The sequence below is a fragment of the Carettochelys insculpta genome, chromosome 1 (genome assembly GCF_033958435.1).
Source record: "Carettochelys insculpta isolate YL-2023 chromosome 1, ASM3395843v1, whole genome shotgun sequence".
Taxonomy (NCBI): domain Eukaryota; kingdom Metazoa; phylum Chordata; order Testudines; family Carettochelyidae; genus Carettochelys; species Carettochelys insculpta.
The window spans coordinates 353,378,407-353,396,548 of record NC_134137.1 but is presented as its reverse complement, the minus strand read 5'-3'; the positions used below and the strand labels follow the sequence as shown (position 1 = coordinate 353,396,548).

Sequence of the window (18,142 nt, the reverse complement as noted above, 5' to 3'; positions counted from 1 at the left end):
CGATGTTGAACATCGACGTTGCCAGCCCTGGAGGACGTGTAGACGTTATTCATCGAAATAGGCTACTTCGATGTAGGCTTCACGTGTAGACGTAGCCAGTGGCAACTGTTAGATACTTCCCAATGGATAAGGATTCACAAAAGCATGTGGTACCACTGCAATCCACAAAAACTACCTTTAGCTGCACCTAACCCTGATGGTCCCTACGATCTTTCAGTGTCTACATTTATGCATCTGGACGTGCCCAGGAAGCTTTCTTTTTTGATCCAAGTGTCCATCTTTCATCTAAGCCTCACAGAGACTGACAAAGCAGTGGAAAGACATGTGTTTGGCCACCTAAGTCATCCGTGGGTCTCAGTAGCAGATTTACCATGGCACCAATGGCTCTGTGGCACTAGGCTCAAGCTCAGAAGGGGACTGTTTCACTCCACTGTGCAGTGGGAACCTGCAGAGCATGATGGTCGCTGAAAGCCCAAGGTACTCAGTTCCTTTGGTCAACTCCTTGCCTTGACAGTTGGCCCTGGAGAAGGGATGGGACTACATTTCCCAACATTCCCTTGACAGCTAGCAACAGGAAAGGGAAGGGGAGAGCGGAGTGAAGCGGTGAGACCTGTACACAGCATTTGCTGTGAATGGAGGGCTGGCTGCTACAAGGGGGTGGCACTGTGAATGAGGAAATTGTACGCACAGGAGAATAGGTGGCTTTGGCCCTGATCTAAGCTGCAGAAGCCTTCCCCAGACTGGATTAGGGATGCCGGTGGCCTCTGCTGGCAGTCTCCCAAGAAGGAATTGGGTGGACTGAGTGTACAGTGCACCTGTATCTGAAGCCTAGCCAAGGTGCTATGTGGCCCTCACCAGGAGAGGTTAAAATGATAAGTAAGGGAGGAAAGGTTCTACCAGAGGCCCTAGTAAAATACCAGGCACGCAGGAGGATTTGACTCTATTTCCACTTCAAACCATGAAAGCAGAAATTGGCTTTTCCTTTCCAGATTTCTCTAATACGCAGAAAGGGAATTTAGCACCTGCCTTGCAGATTTGAACAGGAGTGTTCAAGGTCCGTTTGGGCTACCGTTACATCATTTCTCCAAATCAAATACTGGGCTGTTGTACTTTTTTGTGTGGAATTGAACATCTTCCCAGGACTAACTAGGGCTGGAGTTGCTCTTTTCAATCACCATTGCCACTTTTAAAGAGTAATACTGGTAATATTGAACTGGGGACCCCCATCCCCCTGAAATGAAGAGTGAAACAAAAGAACCACAAAGGCACCTCAACGTTTTCTCCTTATTTGGGAGAGTCTCACAATATGGATGTAGATATGCTCCAGTCACACAAACTGAAAACTGATCCACTTTTCTCCAGTTCTATAACCACGCAGGAGGCAGTCCTGTGTCCTGTGCACGTCCAAGAGTCCTACTGAATTCAGAAGTGCCTTCCATTCGTAACCACACTCCCTGATTTTCTTTTCTTTTCTTTTTTTTTTTTTTTAGGCCTCGTAAGCTAAGCAGATTTACATTCAGTAACTGGGTGGGAAGCCTCTCAGAGAAGGTGAAGTGCTGAAGGAGGTGCTGATTATTCACTTGGCAAAGTGAGACCCTCCTGTGCCAATAGTAAACCAGTGCAACATAGAATGCACTTTGTTCCTGGAGACTAGAATGGGTCCTTTGCTTCTATGAAAATATTTTCACTTTAGTAGGCTTTGGGCAGAACTGGTTATACACAGGGTAGCTCCACTGTATGTATAGGATCCTGGTTCCACATTGGAGGGCAGCCATGTCAACTTGTTGCAGAGCTGCTGCTCAGGGATGGGAACCACCTGGCACCCCAGAGTCCTAAACCATTCAGGCTTCACTTTCTGCATGACTGTGTGCTAGCTGAGGGGTGTGTGGGAATTAGGGGACCCCTGCTGCAGGTGGTAGGCCTCTCAGGTACATAAAGCCATAGCCTAGAGGGAAACACTGAACTGTAGAGTCTGCACCTGTGCAGGGCCAGCATTGAGGATTTAACATTCCCAGTGGTGCTGTTGCTAGGTTCATACATGCTTAGCCTTGGAATTACCACCCTTCCCAAGGCTAGTAGCTACAGGTGTTTAAGGCTGGCCTCTGGCAATTGGTCCCATGGCTGTAGCCAGAGAAGCTGCAGGTGACTCTGTGACTATTGGCCATTAAGCTAGAAACAGATAAAAACAGGAATTGTCTTCTAGGAACAGCATCACCAGTGGGAAAAGAATGTCAAGGGGAGCACAGAAAGAGGAAGCGGGGCTTCCCAAGCAGACCGGCTCTAGTGAGCTGGGGAGCTTGTCCAAGGTAAAAGTGAAACAAGCATGGGGAGAGGTGATGCTGACTGGGGACTGAAGGAGAAAGGCAGGTGACCTCAGGTTCCCAGGGCTCAGTGCTCACTTTGGAGAAATGGGGTTTGCAAGTGGCTTATTCAAGTGGCAGGATGGGTGCTGGGGTAGGGATTTGTCAGCACTAATCTGTGCTGGCAGTTGAATGTTACTGAGCTGAGAGCAGGACCACATACAGTGACTGGTGAAATAGGGAGGTCCTGGAGACAGGTTCTGGATCAGATATAGTCACTTGGTTATGGACGGACACTTTAGTCTTTCCTTAAAACCAATTTGTATTTGAGGAAGCAGCTAAGATTTAAATAAATGTACTTTGTACACATGTAAGAATTTCTGAAAGACAATAAAGCTAATGCTCGGCCAGTGTTGCACAGTGAATTTGCATGTGTGGGAGAGAAATTTAATAGGGAATTCAATTTTAAATGTCAGGTCATGGGGTTATGGTCTGAGATAGTGCAGAGCAGGGGCCCAGAAAAAGGCTACCAACCTGTGATAGCTGATATTGGGCCATTTGTGCCTGGGACATCACTTGTGGACCTTGGAGCACCTTTGCTTCATTCGCTGCAGTAGTTGGTGAGGGTCTTGAGAATGAAGCTGAAGTTTACAGAATCACTTCCTGAGGCTGCATCTATACTATGAGATAAAATCAATTTTAAGTCAGTTTGCCTGATTTTACCAAGTGCCTGTCCTCGCTGTAAATTCCATTAGCTTGATTTATGGACCACTAAAATCGACATGATATTGAAGTCTTAAAATTGTAGTAACCTGACAGGTGTAGCGTTCAGTTCAAATTTAAAATTCCAAATGAAGGGTAGTGAGAATGTGCCATGTCTTTAAGTCAAATTCATTAACCTCCACAGATGTCCTGTATGTGACCCACAGGTTTCTGCTCTGGCCTCTCACACCTCCACTGCTCTCAGATGTGGAGGAATTAGGCAACAGGAAGACTGTTTCAGTTTGGCACCTGGAAGCCAGTGGCTGTAGGGTCATGAGAGTCTGAAAAATCTTCTTTCTTTTTCTTTGCTAGTAGCACGTCTGTGGTTCTGTGCATTCCCCTTCTAGATGCCTTTTTTTCTGCACTGCCTGGTGCCAGCTGCTGGCACCCCATACTGTGTATCAGCTAGGCCATGGATGGGGGTCGTGCTTGTCTGGTAGGGTGAGAAACTTCTTTTCAGCCATTTACATGTTGTCCTGACCCCCACATCCCCTCTTTTCCCTCCCCGCAGAGGCACCACACAGTCTGGAACATTCCCGTGCTCAGCCGCATCATGTGGCTTGTCTCTGAAGCAATAAAAGGACATGCTGCACAAGGCGCCAGGCAGCTTACACACAGTGAGGGTCACGATTTTCGGGGCTAGCTGTAGCTGGGGGTCTTTTAGCCGCCCTGGGGACATCTTCCTTGGCCGTCACAATTTTCAGGGCTGGCTGTAGCTGGAGGTCTTTTAGCTGCTCAGGAGATATCTCCTTTGGTGGTCACAATTTTTGGATCTGGCTGTCGATGGGGATCTTTTAGCAACTTGGGAGACATCTCGCTTGGCGGTCACGATTTTTGGGGCTGGCTGTAGCCTGGGGTCTTTTAGCTGCCTGGGGAATGTCTCCCTCGGTGATCAGGATTTTTGGGGCTGTCTGTAGCCTGGGGCTTTTTAGCCGCCCCAAGCCATTAATCTTTCAATGAAATGTATTAGCTATACAATTACCACAGTTATTGAAGTAAGGCTTGCAGCAGGGAATATTCTTGTCTTAAGGGTCTTCTTTTTCCAGGTCCAAACCTGGCTGTAGTCTGGGGTCTTTTAGCCTGATGAATCATTCGAGTTTCATGGTGGCAACTGTGTTTACTTAAACATAAGGGTCTTCTTTGGTAGGATGCCTAAATCCAGATACAAGTTCCTGAAAGGGCCTCCATGGGCAGTCATGATTTTCATGGCTGTGAAAAGTCTACTGCCTTTTAGCCACACCGAGCCATTACTGATGATTCATTTGAGTTTCAGTGTCACAAAGTCTTCTTATTCCTCTTTCCCAGGAGGCCTAAATCAGTATCCAAGCCCAAAATAAAGCCTAGACACTCTGTTCATAGGGGCTGCTGGTGGGTCTCCCTGGGCAGTCATGGTTTTTGGGGATGTCAAATGTCACTATTTTTGGGTGCTGGCTGTAGCTGGGGGTCTTTTAGCTGCTCCGAGCTGTACATGTTTCAATGAAGGCAATGTAGTAACTATACAATTACCACAGTTGTCAAAGTAAGGCTTTTAGTGTTGAATATTCTTGTCCTAAGGGTTTTCTTTTCCAGGTCCTAGCTGTAGTGTGGGATCTTTTAGACTCCCCAAGCCATAAATGTGAATTATTCATTCGAGTTTCAGTGTAGCACCTGTGTCTACTTAAATACTTCACATGGCTGGGGAAAAAGGGGAAAGAAATGTGGGAAGATGTCGTCATATACCCACATCTATTTATGGGGACAGAATGCAATGGGGCTCAGGGAACTCTGGGATATGTTCCCACAATATAGTGCTGCAGCACTTGATTTATGTTTGATTTGTGTGTGGCAGCAGTAAGTTGATTTTGCAGGGAGCATGTGGGACAGTGAAGATGCTCAAAATTGAATGGATAAAACCCACTGCTAAGAAATTGATTTTAAACCTTTTTCTTGTTTAACTTAACTATGCCTCCAGGATGCTGTGAGGAAGGCAAAAAACTCCCCAGGTCTCTGCCAGTTTGGCCTCCACCAGAAGAAAAAGTTCCTTCCTGACCCCCAAGCAGGCAATCAATCAGAGCCACAGCATCCACAAAACACAGCTTCAGGGTTGCTAGTGCAGGGAAGGGAGGGTGAGGTTGCTAGAATGGAGCAAAAAATAAGAGGTTTCATGACACCTAAGCTAGTGTTTAAATTAATGAAGGCGGGGGGGTTCCTTCCTCCCCAGCTGAGCAAATGAATGATGAGAGAATTTGAGGTGTGGGAGTGGGGTGGGGTGTCCAGTGCCACAACTAGCTAATTTTATAACTGAGGCAAGAATATAAAATTGCACTCCCTCATGTTTATATATTCATAGTAATTATTTCATAGAAAAGGGAAAATACATTAATGATAAGATAACATAATGTTTATTTATTATAGTTTATTATTATTATAGTTAATTTGAGTTGGATGCGGGGGAAAGACACTCATCCCCAAATCGCTCCCCTCTGCCCCCGGCTTAAATCCCACACTCTTGGAGGCTGCGGGTGGGGTGTCACACGCACAGAGGCTGGAGGGAGTCTGGGTCACACACAGAGGATGCAGGTACGGGGTGGGTCACACACAGAGGCTAAGGGGTCATGCTCAGAGGATGGGGTGGAGGTGTCACACAAGGCTGTGAGGTGGGGGTAACACGGTCTGAGGGTCACACACGGAGGATGGGGGTGGAGTGACAGCCATGAAGAGGTCATAAACAGAGATGGGGGGATTCACATAGGGTGGGTGAGGTGGAGTAACATGGGGGTCACACATGGAGGCTTGGGTGGAGTAACATAGGGGCCAGGGGTGGGGCTCACAAACTGAGGATGGAGGGTGCTGTGGGCACCGGGGCAGGTTGCATTGTGGGACGCATGAGGATGTGCCCCCTGAACTCAGCCAGGGGCCACTCTTCTCCTAATAGCAACGAAGGGTCCTGTGGCACCTTATAGACTAACAGAAAAGTTTTGAGCATGAGCTTTCGTGAGCACAGACTCACTACATCAGATGCTGCTGAAGTGAGTCTGTGCTCACGAAAGCTCATGCTCAAAACTTTTCTGTTAGTCTATAAGGTGCCACAGGACGCTTCGTTGCTGTTACAGATCCAGACTAACACGGCTACCCCTGCGATACTCTTCTCCTAATGGTGCCTCTGCTCTGGCCACTGCCCCTGCGCTAACCGCGTCCCCCTCCTCCCAGGGCAACGGAGACACACAGCTGGCCGGCATGGCAGACAAGGTGAAGGGGATGGAGACCAGGAATGGACTCCACACCTGTGCCCCCAGCCAACTCCACTGGACCCTGTGCGCCAGCGCTGCATTCCCAGACATGACCCCCTGGCTTAAACCCCCCCCACTATCACTGGGGCCTTGCTGCATCTGCCACCACCTCCTCCTGCTCTGTGTGGCTACCCCCTGCCCTCACCTGCAGCGCGGGCAGTCCTTATCTTGCCAGTCTGCCTGAAATGGAACTCAATTTAATTGGTTTACTGGCTGAGCAGCATTTCAAGCAGCAAGACAAGGCAGGGCAGGGAGGAGTCAGCCCGAGGTGGCACCATAACGAGATGCAAATGGCTTTTAAAGAGCCACGTGCAATTCAAACAGAGCTGCCCATCTGGCTAACTGTGCGCCTTGAGCTGTGGAGCCTGAGGCAAGTGCCTCAGGCGCCTCACCCTTGTTACGGCCATGGGGAGGGGTCCCCTGCATCTTCTCAGCACATGCACTCTTCCCACACTGAACTGGGGCCTGTGTCTTTCTCAGTTACTGACGGCCCCATCAGATTTCCTACCTGTTGATTCCCTCAATTACATAAAAAAAAAACCTCCTAGCCCCACCCATTTACCAATGACCAGTTCAACATATGATTTATGTGGACTCTGTCTCTCAGTGATGCAAGTGTCACAGTCACATATATCTGTGGTTGTCTATATACGGCATAGGGTGTGTTTTTTTGACCCAGCCACATGTTGCTTTAGTATGTGTTTGGATATTCTGTTTATTTTGGAATTAGATTGAATTGTAGAGCAAGTACATGCATCAGTTAATGACATGTTCTGATATAGTATATCTGTGTCTTTTTTAATGATAAACTGTTACTATATTTATATTCATCTAGCTGTGATGATTTACATCTTGGAGGGAAACAGAACACCTCCTGGAGTTATTTACCAGATTTACGCATTTGATCCTGAACAGTCACAACTCACAGTAAGTTGAGTTCCTCTTTGTCTGAGTAAAAAGAGAGACAATGCAATCCACTGTATATGAAATATAACTAATTCCCAGTAACTTTCTCTACTGAACTCACTCATCAGGCACATAGACAAAAGTGGATCGGCAGTTGAAATTAAATATTTTAAACAATAAGCTAAAGAGAAGAATGCTATTTTTGATAAAAAGGAGCCTTTCTCTTACCATTTGAGTATGGATATTAAAAGAGAGGTAGCTTTGTTAATAATTTTGTCAGTCTTTAAGTGCTACATTTTTGCTGCTTTGTTTTGTTTGGGTATGGAATAGGTTTTAAATTTTGAACACCGCAAAGTTAGAGTTTGGAGAGCGGGTTTGGCTGAGAGCTATCATAGATATAGCAAGCAATGGGGTCTTTCTTACAAATGGTCTCCAAAACCCCTTTTCAAAATAAGGGTTTAAGTTGGTTTTTTAGGTCTTGAATGTTCCACTGAAATTTCTTTTAAATGGACCATTGGGGAAATAACACATAGGCAATGGAACCTCAGCATTTAGTATCTGGAAAGCAATTTGGTCTGATTTGTGACCAGCAGCTTAAAACAAATGGCATTAGCTAACATGGAAAGGCTCTGGAGATCAGCAGGATTTTCTGTGAAGTGGCTATTTGCAGCTCTGGACAAGGCAATTGTATTTACCTCTTACTAGTAACAACATTATCACAAACAGAAACTTCAGGTGCAACAAGAAGTCTCGTAGCACCTTACAGACTAACAGATATTTTGGAGCATAAGCTTTTGTGGGCAAAGACCCACTTCATCAGATGCATGAGTGGGGGGTGGTGGTTTCAGAGGAGTATTGAAAGAGTGGGGTCCCAGTGAGAGGGAGGGCCAGAGCTGACAAGGTCTATTCAGCAACCTTACCACCTGGTACATACACACGGCTACCTCTCAGAAACTTCAGGTATGTACCAGCCGTTCTGGTCTGGCTATGGTCTGAAGAAGTGGGTCTGTCCCACGAAAGCTCACCTACTAAATTATTTTGTTAGCCTTTAAAGTGATACTTGACTGCTTTTTTGTTTTGATACATTTTAGGAGTTACATGCTAGATGTCCTTACTTTACCTCTTCTGCCTCAAACTTCCACTAAAGACAATGAGGGTTTAACAGAATAAGCAAAGACAAAGCCCTCAAGATTTAGCTCTAGCCTCATTATTATTGTCAGTGAAAGGAAAAAAAAATACCACTACTGAATTCTTCACAAGAAAAGGTCTTTGAATCTGTGATAAATCCCAGTTGTAATAAGGAGCTGCCAATGCAGAAACGATGGACTGCTAGAACAGCAATCCTGCCAGCCAGAAAGCTAGCGTGATCCATTGACAAGAATTTATTAGCTAAATTGATTTGATCATTCAGCTGCTTTTCCAGCAACTTCAATTACACATATTACAAAAGATGAGTTGTGGTTACAAATGGTCGTATTTCATTTTTATTTGTCAAAGAAATAACATAAGAGGAGTAGCACCAGCTGAGGGGTCTTTCATAAGACTGTAATATTTTAAGATGACTTTACGGATCACTTGGCTTCTTATTAATTGATGTTCTATGTTCTAGAGCAGTGGTCTTAACCTGGGGTGCCTGCACCCCTTGGGCATGTGTGATGCCCTTTCTGGGGGTGAGAGACGTGCCAGATTTTTTTAGAAGGTAACTCATCAAAAACACAAATAAAGCACAGGCACATAAGTACAACTACTTTGTTTCATTAGACCAATGTATTTATTAACATACATTTTTTAATGATTACTGTAATATACAAACAAAAAATGTATTTTCAAGTTTTTAAGCTAATTGTAGTGATATTATCTCGCTACAAAATAGGGCGTAACGCCACGTTGTAGGATATTTCTTGACACATGCACAGATGATGATGTGGCAGTGCAGCAGCTTTGTTTGAATTCACTTAGCCACTGTTAGCGCATCGGTTACAGTTTACTTCCACAGCAAAACTCTGCAACATCTCTGGGTAGTATGTGCTTTTTTTTTTTTTTGTATGCCTACTGTACTATTATTTGTGGTGAATAATAATATAAAACTATGTTACATATATTTAATATGCATTTAAAAGTGTATAGCCCCCCCCCGCCTCCATTCATTTTTTCATTTCAGTAACCCTTGCCACGTTGAAGAAATGGAAATGGAACGATGACTATGTTCATTACAGTTTCACTTGTATGACAGAGAAGGATGGAACTCAACCACTGCAATGTGTACTGTGCAGCTTATTATTTTCAAATGCCAATCTCAAACCATCAAAGCTGCCTGAATATATCAACAAACAGTGTGGTGGTGCAGCTGCTGGACACGACCGTGACACCCTCAAGTCTAAGGGGGCAAGATTTGATCATAGCAGAACCATGAAGACATTTGGGTTTGTGTCACTTGAGAAGCCCTTGTTACAAGCATCCTATCAAGTTGTGTATTTGTGTGCCAAGGAAAAGAAGCCTTATACAATAGCCGAGGAATTAGTGAAAACTTGTGCACTGGAAATGGCAAAAATAGCATTGGGACCAGATGCGCAAAAAAAGCTTCAGCAGGTTCCCTTGTCAAAAGACACGATTTGTTCTAAAATTCATGAGATGAGCCAGGATATCTTGCAGAAAGTTATAGAAGATATCAGAGGTAGTCCTCTTGAAGTGGGTATTGAGCTTGACAAGTCAACTGACATAGATGGCTGCAGTCAGCTGTTGTTGTTTGTGTGGTATGTAAAGGAAAAAGAAATCCTAGAAGAATTCTTGTTCTGTGAACCATTGAAATTAACTATGAAAGGAATCAATGTGTCCAATTTCATCAGACTTCTTTCTGAAGCATAAGATAAGGCTTGACATGTGTGGATCAGTTTGTACTGATGGTGTCCCTGCCATGCTAGGAAAAAATTCAGGATTTGTTGTGTATATAAAGAAAGAAGGACCTCATATCATGATCAAACACATTGTATATTGCACCATCATGCACTTGCTGCAAAGACTTTGCCTACAAAATTGAAGGATACTTTGTCTACTGCGGAGAGCGTAGTAAGTTTCATCAGAGGATGTGCTCTAAATCATCGTCTCTTCTGTGCTTTTTGTGAAGAAATTGGTGCCGAGCACACGATCCCTTTCCATACAAAAGTGAGGTGGTTTTCCCATGGCCAGATGCTTACTTGTATTTTTGAAATGCATGAAGAAATAAGTCAGTTTCTTTGTAACCAAAGCAATAACTTAGTTGATGACTTCGAAAATAGAGAATTTATCCTTGGACTAGCATACCTGGCAGATGTATTCACACACCTAAATGAACTAAACACATCTATACAAGCACCTGGGATGAACATGATAATAGCCACAGAGAAGTTATCTGCTTTTATTCAGAAGCTTTCAGTTTGGATAAAGCATGTTGAGACAAGAAATTTCACTAACTTTCCTTTGCCTGAAGAAACAGTTGTTTAGGAACAGGAAGGAATGACCATCGTCACTGAAGCGACAAAGCATTTGCAACAGTTGAGTGACTCTTTCCAAGGATATTTTTCCACTGGAGATCTTGGTGTGGCAAAGAAATGGATACTGAATCCATTTCTTTTTAATCTGGATTCCATCAGCCATAGTGATTTGATGAAAGATGATCTCGTTGAATTTTGAGCCAATGGACAAATCCAAATCAAGTTTGAGAATGAAGCTTGAGAATTTCTGGCGTGCTCAACTAGCACTGTTTCTGCAACTGGCGAAGGCAGTGCTGGAGATCCTTGTGCCATTTGCGACTACATACTTGTGTGAGAGAGGATTTTCATCACTCTTACACATCAGAACAAAGGCTAGAAACCAATTAAATGCAAGTGATGACATGCGTGTGGCTATTTCAAAAAAAGTTTCTCATTTCTTGAACATCATTGAACAAAAGCAACAGCAGAAGAATCACTGAGCTGGTTAACTTAAAAAAAGTGTGTAATTTTTTATGTAGTCTTAATTTTACTGCAAAATTGAAATAAATATATAATTCTATCTCTTTCATTCTATACTTATGATACATCTTAGGTTTAAAGAACTGACGTACTTCAACGATTTTTGATAAGGGGTGCGAGAACATACTTTGAGAATCAAAGGGGTGCAGGTGACAGTAAAGGTTAAGAACCACTGTTCTAGAGCACCACTTGCTAAATTAGGCCTGGTCCACACAACACAGGCTAACAGAAGGCACTTTATATTGACCTACCTGTGGATGCAGCTCCACTTAAATTTGGCTCCTGATGACTTCAGTGGTCCACTACACCAATTTAATAATACCACATCCCCATGCAAAATAGAGTCAGGCTCACCACATTTAGGGTGACAGTGCAAATGTAGACTTGCTGTTACTTATGATCAGTGCTTTTTGCCAGTACTTAATACTGGCTAGTACTGGCACAAAAAAGGCACTGCTTATGTCAGCCATTACAAATACTCTTTCACAATGCCCCACGGCTCTGATCACTGTGAACCATGCTGCCCTGCGGTCAGACAGACATGAAGCCCCATGAATTACTGAAATTCCTGTTCCTCATTGCCTGCCGTGGTGAGCATACCTAGAAGCTCTCCACTGCTGAGTGCAACTACCCATCTGACCACATTGGGCACACACACAGACACAATCCTGCGTGGAGGAGACAGGGGTTAGTGGGTCTCCTGGGCCTGTGAGGAGAAGAGGCAGTGCAGGCACAGTTCTGAAACCAGTTATAGAAACATGGACATGTATGTGTAAGACCAATGAACCCAAGTCATCGGCAGAAGGGAATAAACCTGCAACCTTAGGGGCTAAAGCTCTGGGCTCCGTCACATGAGCTAAAAGCCAGCTGGCCCTCAGCTGAGGCTGTAGAGCAGAGACTTCACTCTTCCTTGTCAGTGGCTTCAGTGCCTCTGGGGTTACGTATGAGTAGATCTCTCAGTGGAATCAGGAGAATGACTACCACAGGGACCAGCAGCACTGCTGTGTAAAAGCCAAGGAGATCTGGTACACCTGCCACAAGGCCAGGAAGGCCAACAATTGATCTGGTGCTCAGCTGCAAAACTGCTGCATTTACTTGCTCAGTTTGTACTTCTGAGGAGCTGAAATCACAGGGCCCTGCCATGAACTGTGAAAAGGGAGCGGACTAGGAGGAGGTAGAGTATGGGAGCCAGTTGACTGGGAGATCTAGCTCTTCAGTGAGCCAGGACCTGGTTTTGACTCCATTCAAGTCCAATAGCCCTGACAGGTGAGCCTGGGTGAGCCTGGTACAGGGGAAGGAATCTCTGAAAAGTGTGCAGTTTGCTTTGAAATTACAGGTTTGGAAGCCCCAAAGCAGCAGGACACATCTGTTGATTTACTCCTTTTTTCTTGTGCTAGAAGAGGTAGTGAGACAACCACAAGAGGTAGCGTTATCTGCTTTTCATTCCCCTTAGAGATGTGGGGTGGGGGGGACATGTGGAGTAGTTTTCTTATGTGCACGCTAATGTCTTGTGACTCCTCCAGAGAGATCTGGATCAAACTTCCATGGAGGTCTCTGCAATCCTCTGCCAGATATTTCTGGGGAGGGGTGCCTGATTCCTGCCACCATGGTAGGATACTTTTTCACATCACTCAGCGATCATTTCATCAGGTACCGTTACAGTGCACAGGCTGGCACCTTATGGGTCTGGGTGGCATCAGGACACCAGCAACAGCTACACTTTCTTTTCCTCCATTACCCTGAGGAAGGAGAGATCTAAGATCACCACAGCCTGTGGGAAACAGTGTCAGTATTCAGTTCCATTGCTCTATACAGCTAGAATTATGCAAGAGAGCTATTACCCCTCCCCTCCATTTTCCCAGCCTTTGTAGGGCCACACACATCATGACTGGTGCCATGCTCTATCAATCCCAAGCAGAAGGGAAAATGCAGTGCTTACAACTTTTGGGCAGCAAAGGGAGTGAGTTAAGCGTCATAAATTTTGATTTTCTTTCACAAATACACTGGCAAAGGTATCTTTGCATGCTGTACATGCAGAATTTCTTTAATTTGCTTCATTGATGTTACAGATTAAAATTCTGGGTATTCTAATACTGTACAATTAATCTGCATTAGTTCATAACATACGCTGGGTGTTGGGGAGCATGTCTGACAGCAACAAACTACCTGTCAGTGCACAGTGTCACACGACCCAGAATATCATTCATAAACATTACACAGGTGTTTTGGCAATGTTTTATTAAAAAAAAAATCCACAGCAATCACAACAGCAAATTCACACCACTCTGGCTCATTATTAAAATGATCTTTCAAAGCCTCCCTGAGCTATGTAGGTCCTCTTTGAGCTCTAATAGGCTTGTATATGGCTATTTAAATTCAGCAGACAGCTCTTCCACCTGTGTCCTGGCAGAAACTGCCCACCGACTCCCAGTCCTTGCTTCACAGATATTATGCAGGACATAGCAAGCAGCTGTAACTATTGGGATATTTTTCTCACGAAGATCCAGTAATGGAAGGAAACAATGTCAGACATCCTGGAAATGGCCAAAGGCACATTCACTTGTTACTCTGCACCTGCTGAGCTTGTAGCTGAAGTGTTTTTTGATGCTGTTAAGATGGTAGGAGTACAGCTTCATAAGCCATAGGACCCAGGGATAGGTTAGGTTCCCCAGGACTACTATTGGCATTTCAACATTGCTAATGGTAATCTTCCAGTTGGGAAAGAAAATTCTGGCTTGCAGCTTTCTAAAAAGTCCTATTTATTCTTTTAAAAAAGTGAAATACGGAGATATACATAGAAGTGGAAGGGACCTTGAGAGGTCATCTAGTCCAGTCCCCTACACTCACAGCAGGGCCTATCATCATCCTTTACATTTTTTTTTAAATCTAACCTGGTGCAGATGCTTGAAAGACCACCTCAAGTGGAGTGTGGTAGGGCCTCACCACCCTGGGTTTACTAGGCTAATGCTCTAACCACTGAGATACTTCCCACCCTGAAGATGTATCATGCATTTTCCTTGACCATTACACACTGCTGTCAGTAAAGTGTCCTCAATGATCCACTTGCATTACCCTAGAAAAGCAGCTCTGTCTATTGATTTACTCGGTGGCAAAAAAAAAAAAAAAAAGAATGTGGATGCCATTTATCACCCAGCCACAATTCAGGAAACCATCCACAGTAAAAAGTATGTAGTTTCCTTTGAAACTAAAGGTATGGAAGTAATACTGTACACTAACAGGTAGTTTGCTGCTGTCAGACCTACTCAGCAATCCTGCATAGCTGGAGGCAGTTAGTAGCCCCTGCACACATGCATGACAAATGACATCTAGGTGGATTTCCTGACTCTGGATTTCTACCATATTGGGAATCAATCTGGCATTGCAAGTTTTCAGAGTATGATCACTACTTGCTTCTCAGGAGTCAGTATGCCTCTCGATTTGGTGCCCTTGTGTTAGCTGGTTAGAGCAAGTTTGGTGCACAGATCTAGAAATATGGCCTCACACAATCAAAAGTTCTGCAGCCATGTCTCATCATCCTGAAGTTACAGGATGATGCAATTTCCCCAGTCAGTGCTTGTTTCTTGGGACCAGAACCAGCACTTTACCATCTCCAGCTACTCCATGAATGCCACCAACAATAAGGAATTATTTTTTCCCAATGTTCTACAGCAATCTACCTTCCAAGGAATCATTATGTTCCCTGCTGCTCCTCTTGAGGCTCTCCAAATGCACATGACAATAGTAGAGAACTGTGCAGGCTCCACCCTTCTGTCAGAGATGACCAAAAGCAAGGGGAGATATAGTTATGGTACGCAGATGAAAATATGGGATGGAGAGCAAGTTGGGACCAGTTTCCCAAACATAAAGTCATTGTACAACTGCACTGTGTGTTAGTGTTCTCTTCTTCATCTATCCTGCATGGACCTTGGAGAAAAGAAAGGCTTTGCAACAGCTATTGCAACAAAAGGCTTTGCAACAGCTCTTTTATAATGCCCCCCATAACTGTTCTATCATGAAAATGGCTGTATCACCAACTTTTGTCGAAAAACAACATAGCTCCATTGACAACAATAGATGTTATGCTGTTTACACCAGCATCTGGGCGAGAATCTGGGTGGTGTTTTGTTAGTGACAGTGTAGAAGAGCACCTTAACTGGCATACAGAATATTAGCTAAATGCGGAAAGAGGTGATGTACTTCGGACATGGAGGTAATATTGTGCTGGGCAAATATCTGAGCACCACTGCTCTCTTCTCGATAAAATGTCAGACTTACTCAAGTATCTACAACTGCTCAACCAATAGATGTGTGGTGTATACCCTGCCCCCTACACCACTAAATTACATTATCTTAATGGATTAGGATACCATAGGGGGTGAAAATCATTCTGATCCCAATGTAATAAAATTATTGCCTTGGTGTTTGATCAAGTCTCTTTTTACTGAGCACGGCTATCACATCTTGCTAACTCTTTGCCAGCAGACTTACTTCTTTACCTCAAATGACAGTGGCTTGTATATTTGATGATGTAAGGCCTAGATTTCATCCTTCTGGTGACCATGTTGCCTGTATGTTTCATTAGAGTACGATAAATGTGAGGCATGTATCCTTGGTCCATTCTATAAGTCAGTGAATGAATGGCTGGCTGTTTGACAAAGATACAGATGCTGACTCATAATCATTTTATTCCAGTATTCATCTAGCCCTGTGTCAGAGTCATTCACAGTGTCTCAGACTGGAACCATTTCTTCCACAAAAGTATTTGATTATGAGAGAGATCCCCTTATGTAAGTATTCACTTTGATTCTCTGATCATTTTCATTGTTAACAGAGAACTAGTGTATGTAATCCATGGACTGATTCTGGCTTGATTTTGTTTTTATTTAACAGTTATTTGTTAAACATAACAGTGACAGACCGCCTAGGGTTGAGTACCAGCAGAACGGTGGGAGTCACCATCATTAATACCAATGATGAAACACCTTACTTTACTACGTGAGTGAACCATTCACTTTGTACCCTAAAAAATACAAATTGTTCTCAGGCTTTTCAGCTCCAGCATCATAAGTCCAACCTTTAGTGAGACTCTGCAATATAGCCATGAACTGATAAAATGTCTCACTGTTTTCATGTACTCCTCCCTCTTTTTATATCCATCTTTCTTAAACTTAGGTTGTAAGCTGTCTGGAGCAGGGGGTGGATTTTTGCTCAGAGCAATGAGGTTCTGCTGCATGACTGGGGCTCCAAGGGGCCACAGTTGTACAACTAATAATAAACTAATGATAATACATAAAAATGGCCATACTGGGTCAAATCAAAAGTCCATTTAACCTAGTATCCTGACCATGGTCAATGCCACATGTCCCAGAGGGAATAACAACAGTTAATCAAGTGATCCATTCCCTGTTGCTCCTTCCCAGATTCATAGAATCTTAGGGCTGGAAAGGACCTCAGGAAGTCATCTAGTTCAGCCCCCTGCTTCAACCAGTATCAACCCCAACTAAGTCATCCCAGCCAGGACTTTGTCAAGTTGGTACTTAAAAACCTCTAGAGATGGAGATTCCACCACCTCTCTAGGCAACGCGTTCCAATACTTCACCACCCTCCTGGTGAAGTAGTTTTTCCTAATATCCAGCCTATTTCTCTCCTTCTGTAACTTCAGACCATTGCTCCTTATTTTGCCATCTGTCACCATGGAGAACAGTTTCTCTCCCATCCTCTTTAGAGCTCCCCTTCAGGAAGCTGAAGGCTGCTATTAAATCACCCCTTAGTCTTCTCTTCTGCAAACTAAATAAGCTCAAATCCCTTAGCTTCTCCCCATAGGGCATGTACTCCAGCCCCTTAATCATTTTTGCTGCCCTTTGCTGAACCTGCTCCAGCATATCCATATCCTTTCTATACCGGGGGCCCAAAATTGGACACAATACTCCAGATGTGGCCACACCAGTGCCAAATGGAGGGAAACAACAACTTCTCTAGATCAGCTTGACATGCTCCGTCTTATGCAGCCCAACAAGCTATTAGCCTTCTTGGCTACTAGGGCACACTGGTTATTCATACCCAGCTTTTCATCCACCATTATCCCTAGGTTCTTTTCTGCTGTACTTCTGCTTAGCCAGTTGGTCCCCAGCCTATAACAATGCTTGGGATTCTTCTGTCCCAAGTACAGGAATCTGCACTTCTCCTTGTTGAACAGCAGCAGATTTCTTTTGGCCTAATCTTCCAATTTGTCCAGGTCACTCTGGATCCTATCGCTACCCTCCAAGGTATCTATCTCTTCCCATAGTTTAGTGCCATCCACAAACTTGCTGAGGGTGCAATCCAGTCGCTCATCCAGATCATTAGTAATGATGTTGAACAACACTGGCCCCAGAACTGATCCTTGGGGCATTCCGCTTGAAACCGACCGCCATCCAGATATTGTGCCATTGACCACTACCCATTGGGCCTAACTGACAAGCCATCTTTCTGTCCATCTTATAGTCTCCATGTATCCAATCCATACCTCCTTAACTTATGGGCAAGAATGTTGTGGGAGGCTGTATCAAAAGCTTTGGTGAAGTCAACATATATCACATCCACTGACTTCCCCACCTTCACAGAGCCTATTAGCTTATCCTAGAGATTAATCAAATTGGTTGGGCATGGCTTACCCTTTGCGAATCCATGTGAACTACTTTTGATCACTTTCCCTTTTGCTTCTGGCAAACAGAGGCTAGGGATGCCATGTTTGCCATTGATAGACCTAACCTCCATGAATTTATCTAGTTCTTTTTTGAACCCTGTTATAGCCTTGGCCTTCTCAATATCTTCTGACAAAGAGTTCCACAAGTTGATGGTGTTGTATGAAAATATATTTCAATTTGTTTTAAACCTGCTGCCTATTAATTTCACTTGGTGACCTCTTCGTTCTTAT

General features: G+C 44.1%; 1 protein-coding gene across 1 annotated transcript in view; it reads left to right on the top strand.

The window, feature by feature from the left end:
* CDHR3 (cadherin related family member 3) overlaps positions 1-18,142 on the top strand; it is a 67,746-nt gene that overhangs the window by 10,919 nt on the left and 38,685 nt on the right. Inside the window, exons 4-6 of the mRNA XM_074984148.1 lie at positions 7,167-7,258; positions 15,919-16,013; positions 16,117-16,221. Coding sequence (XP_074840249.1) covers positions 7,167-7,258; positions 15,919-16,013; positions 16,117-16,221 — 292 coding nt within the window. The remainder of the gene's footprint in view (positions 1-7,166; positions 7,259-15,918; positions 16,014-16,116; positions 16,222-18,142) is intronic.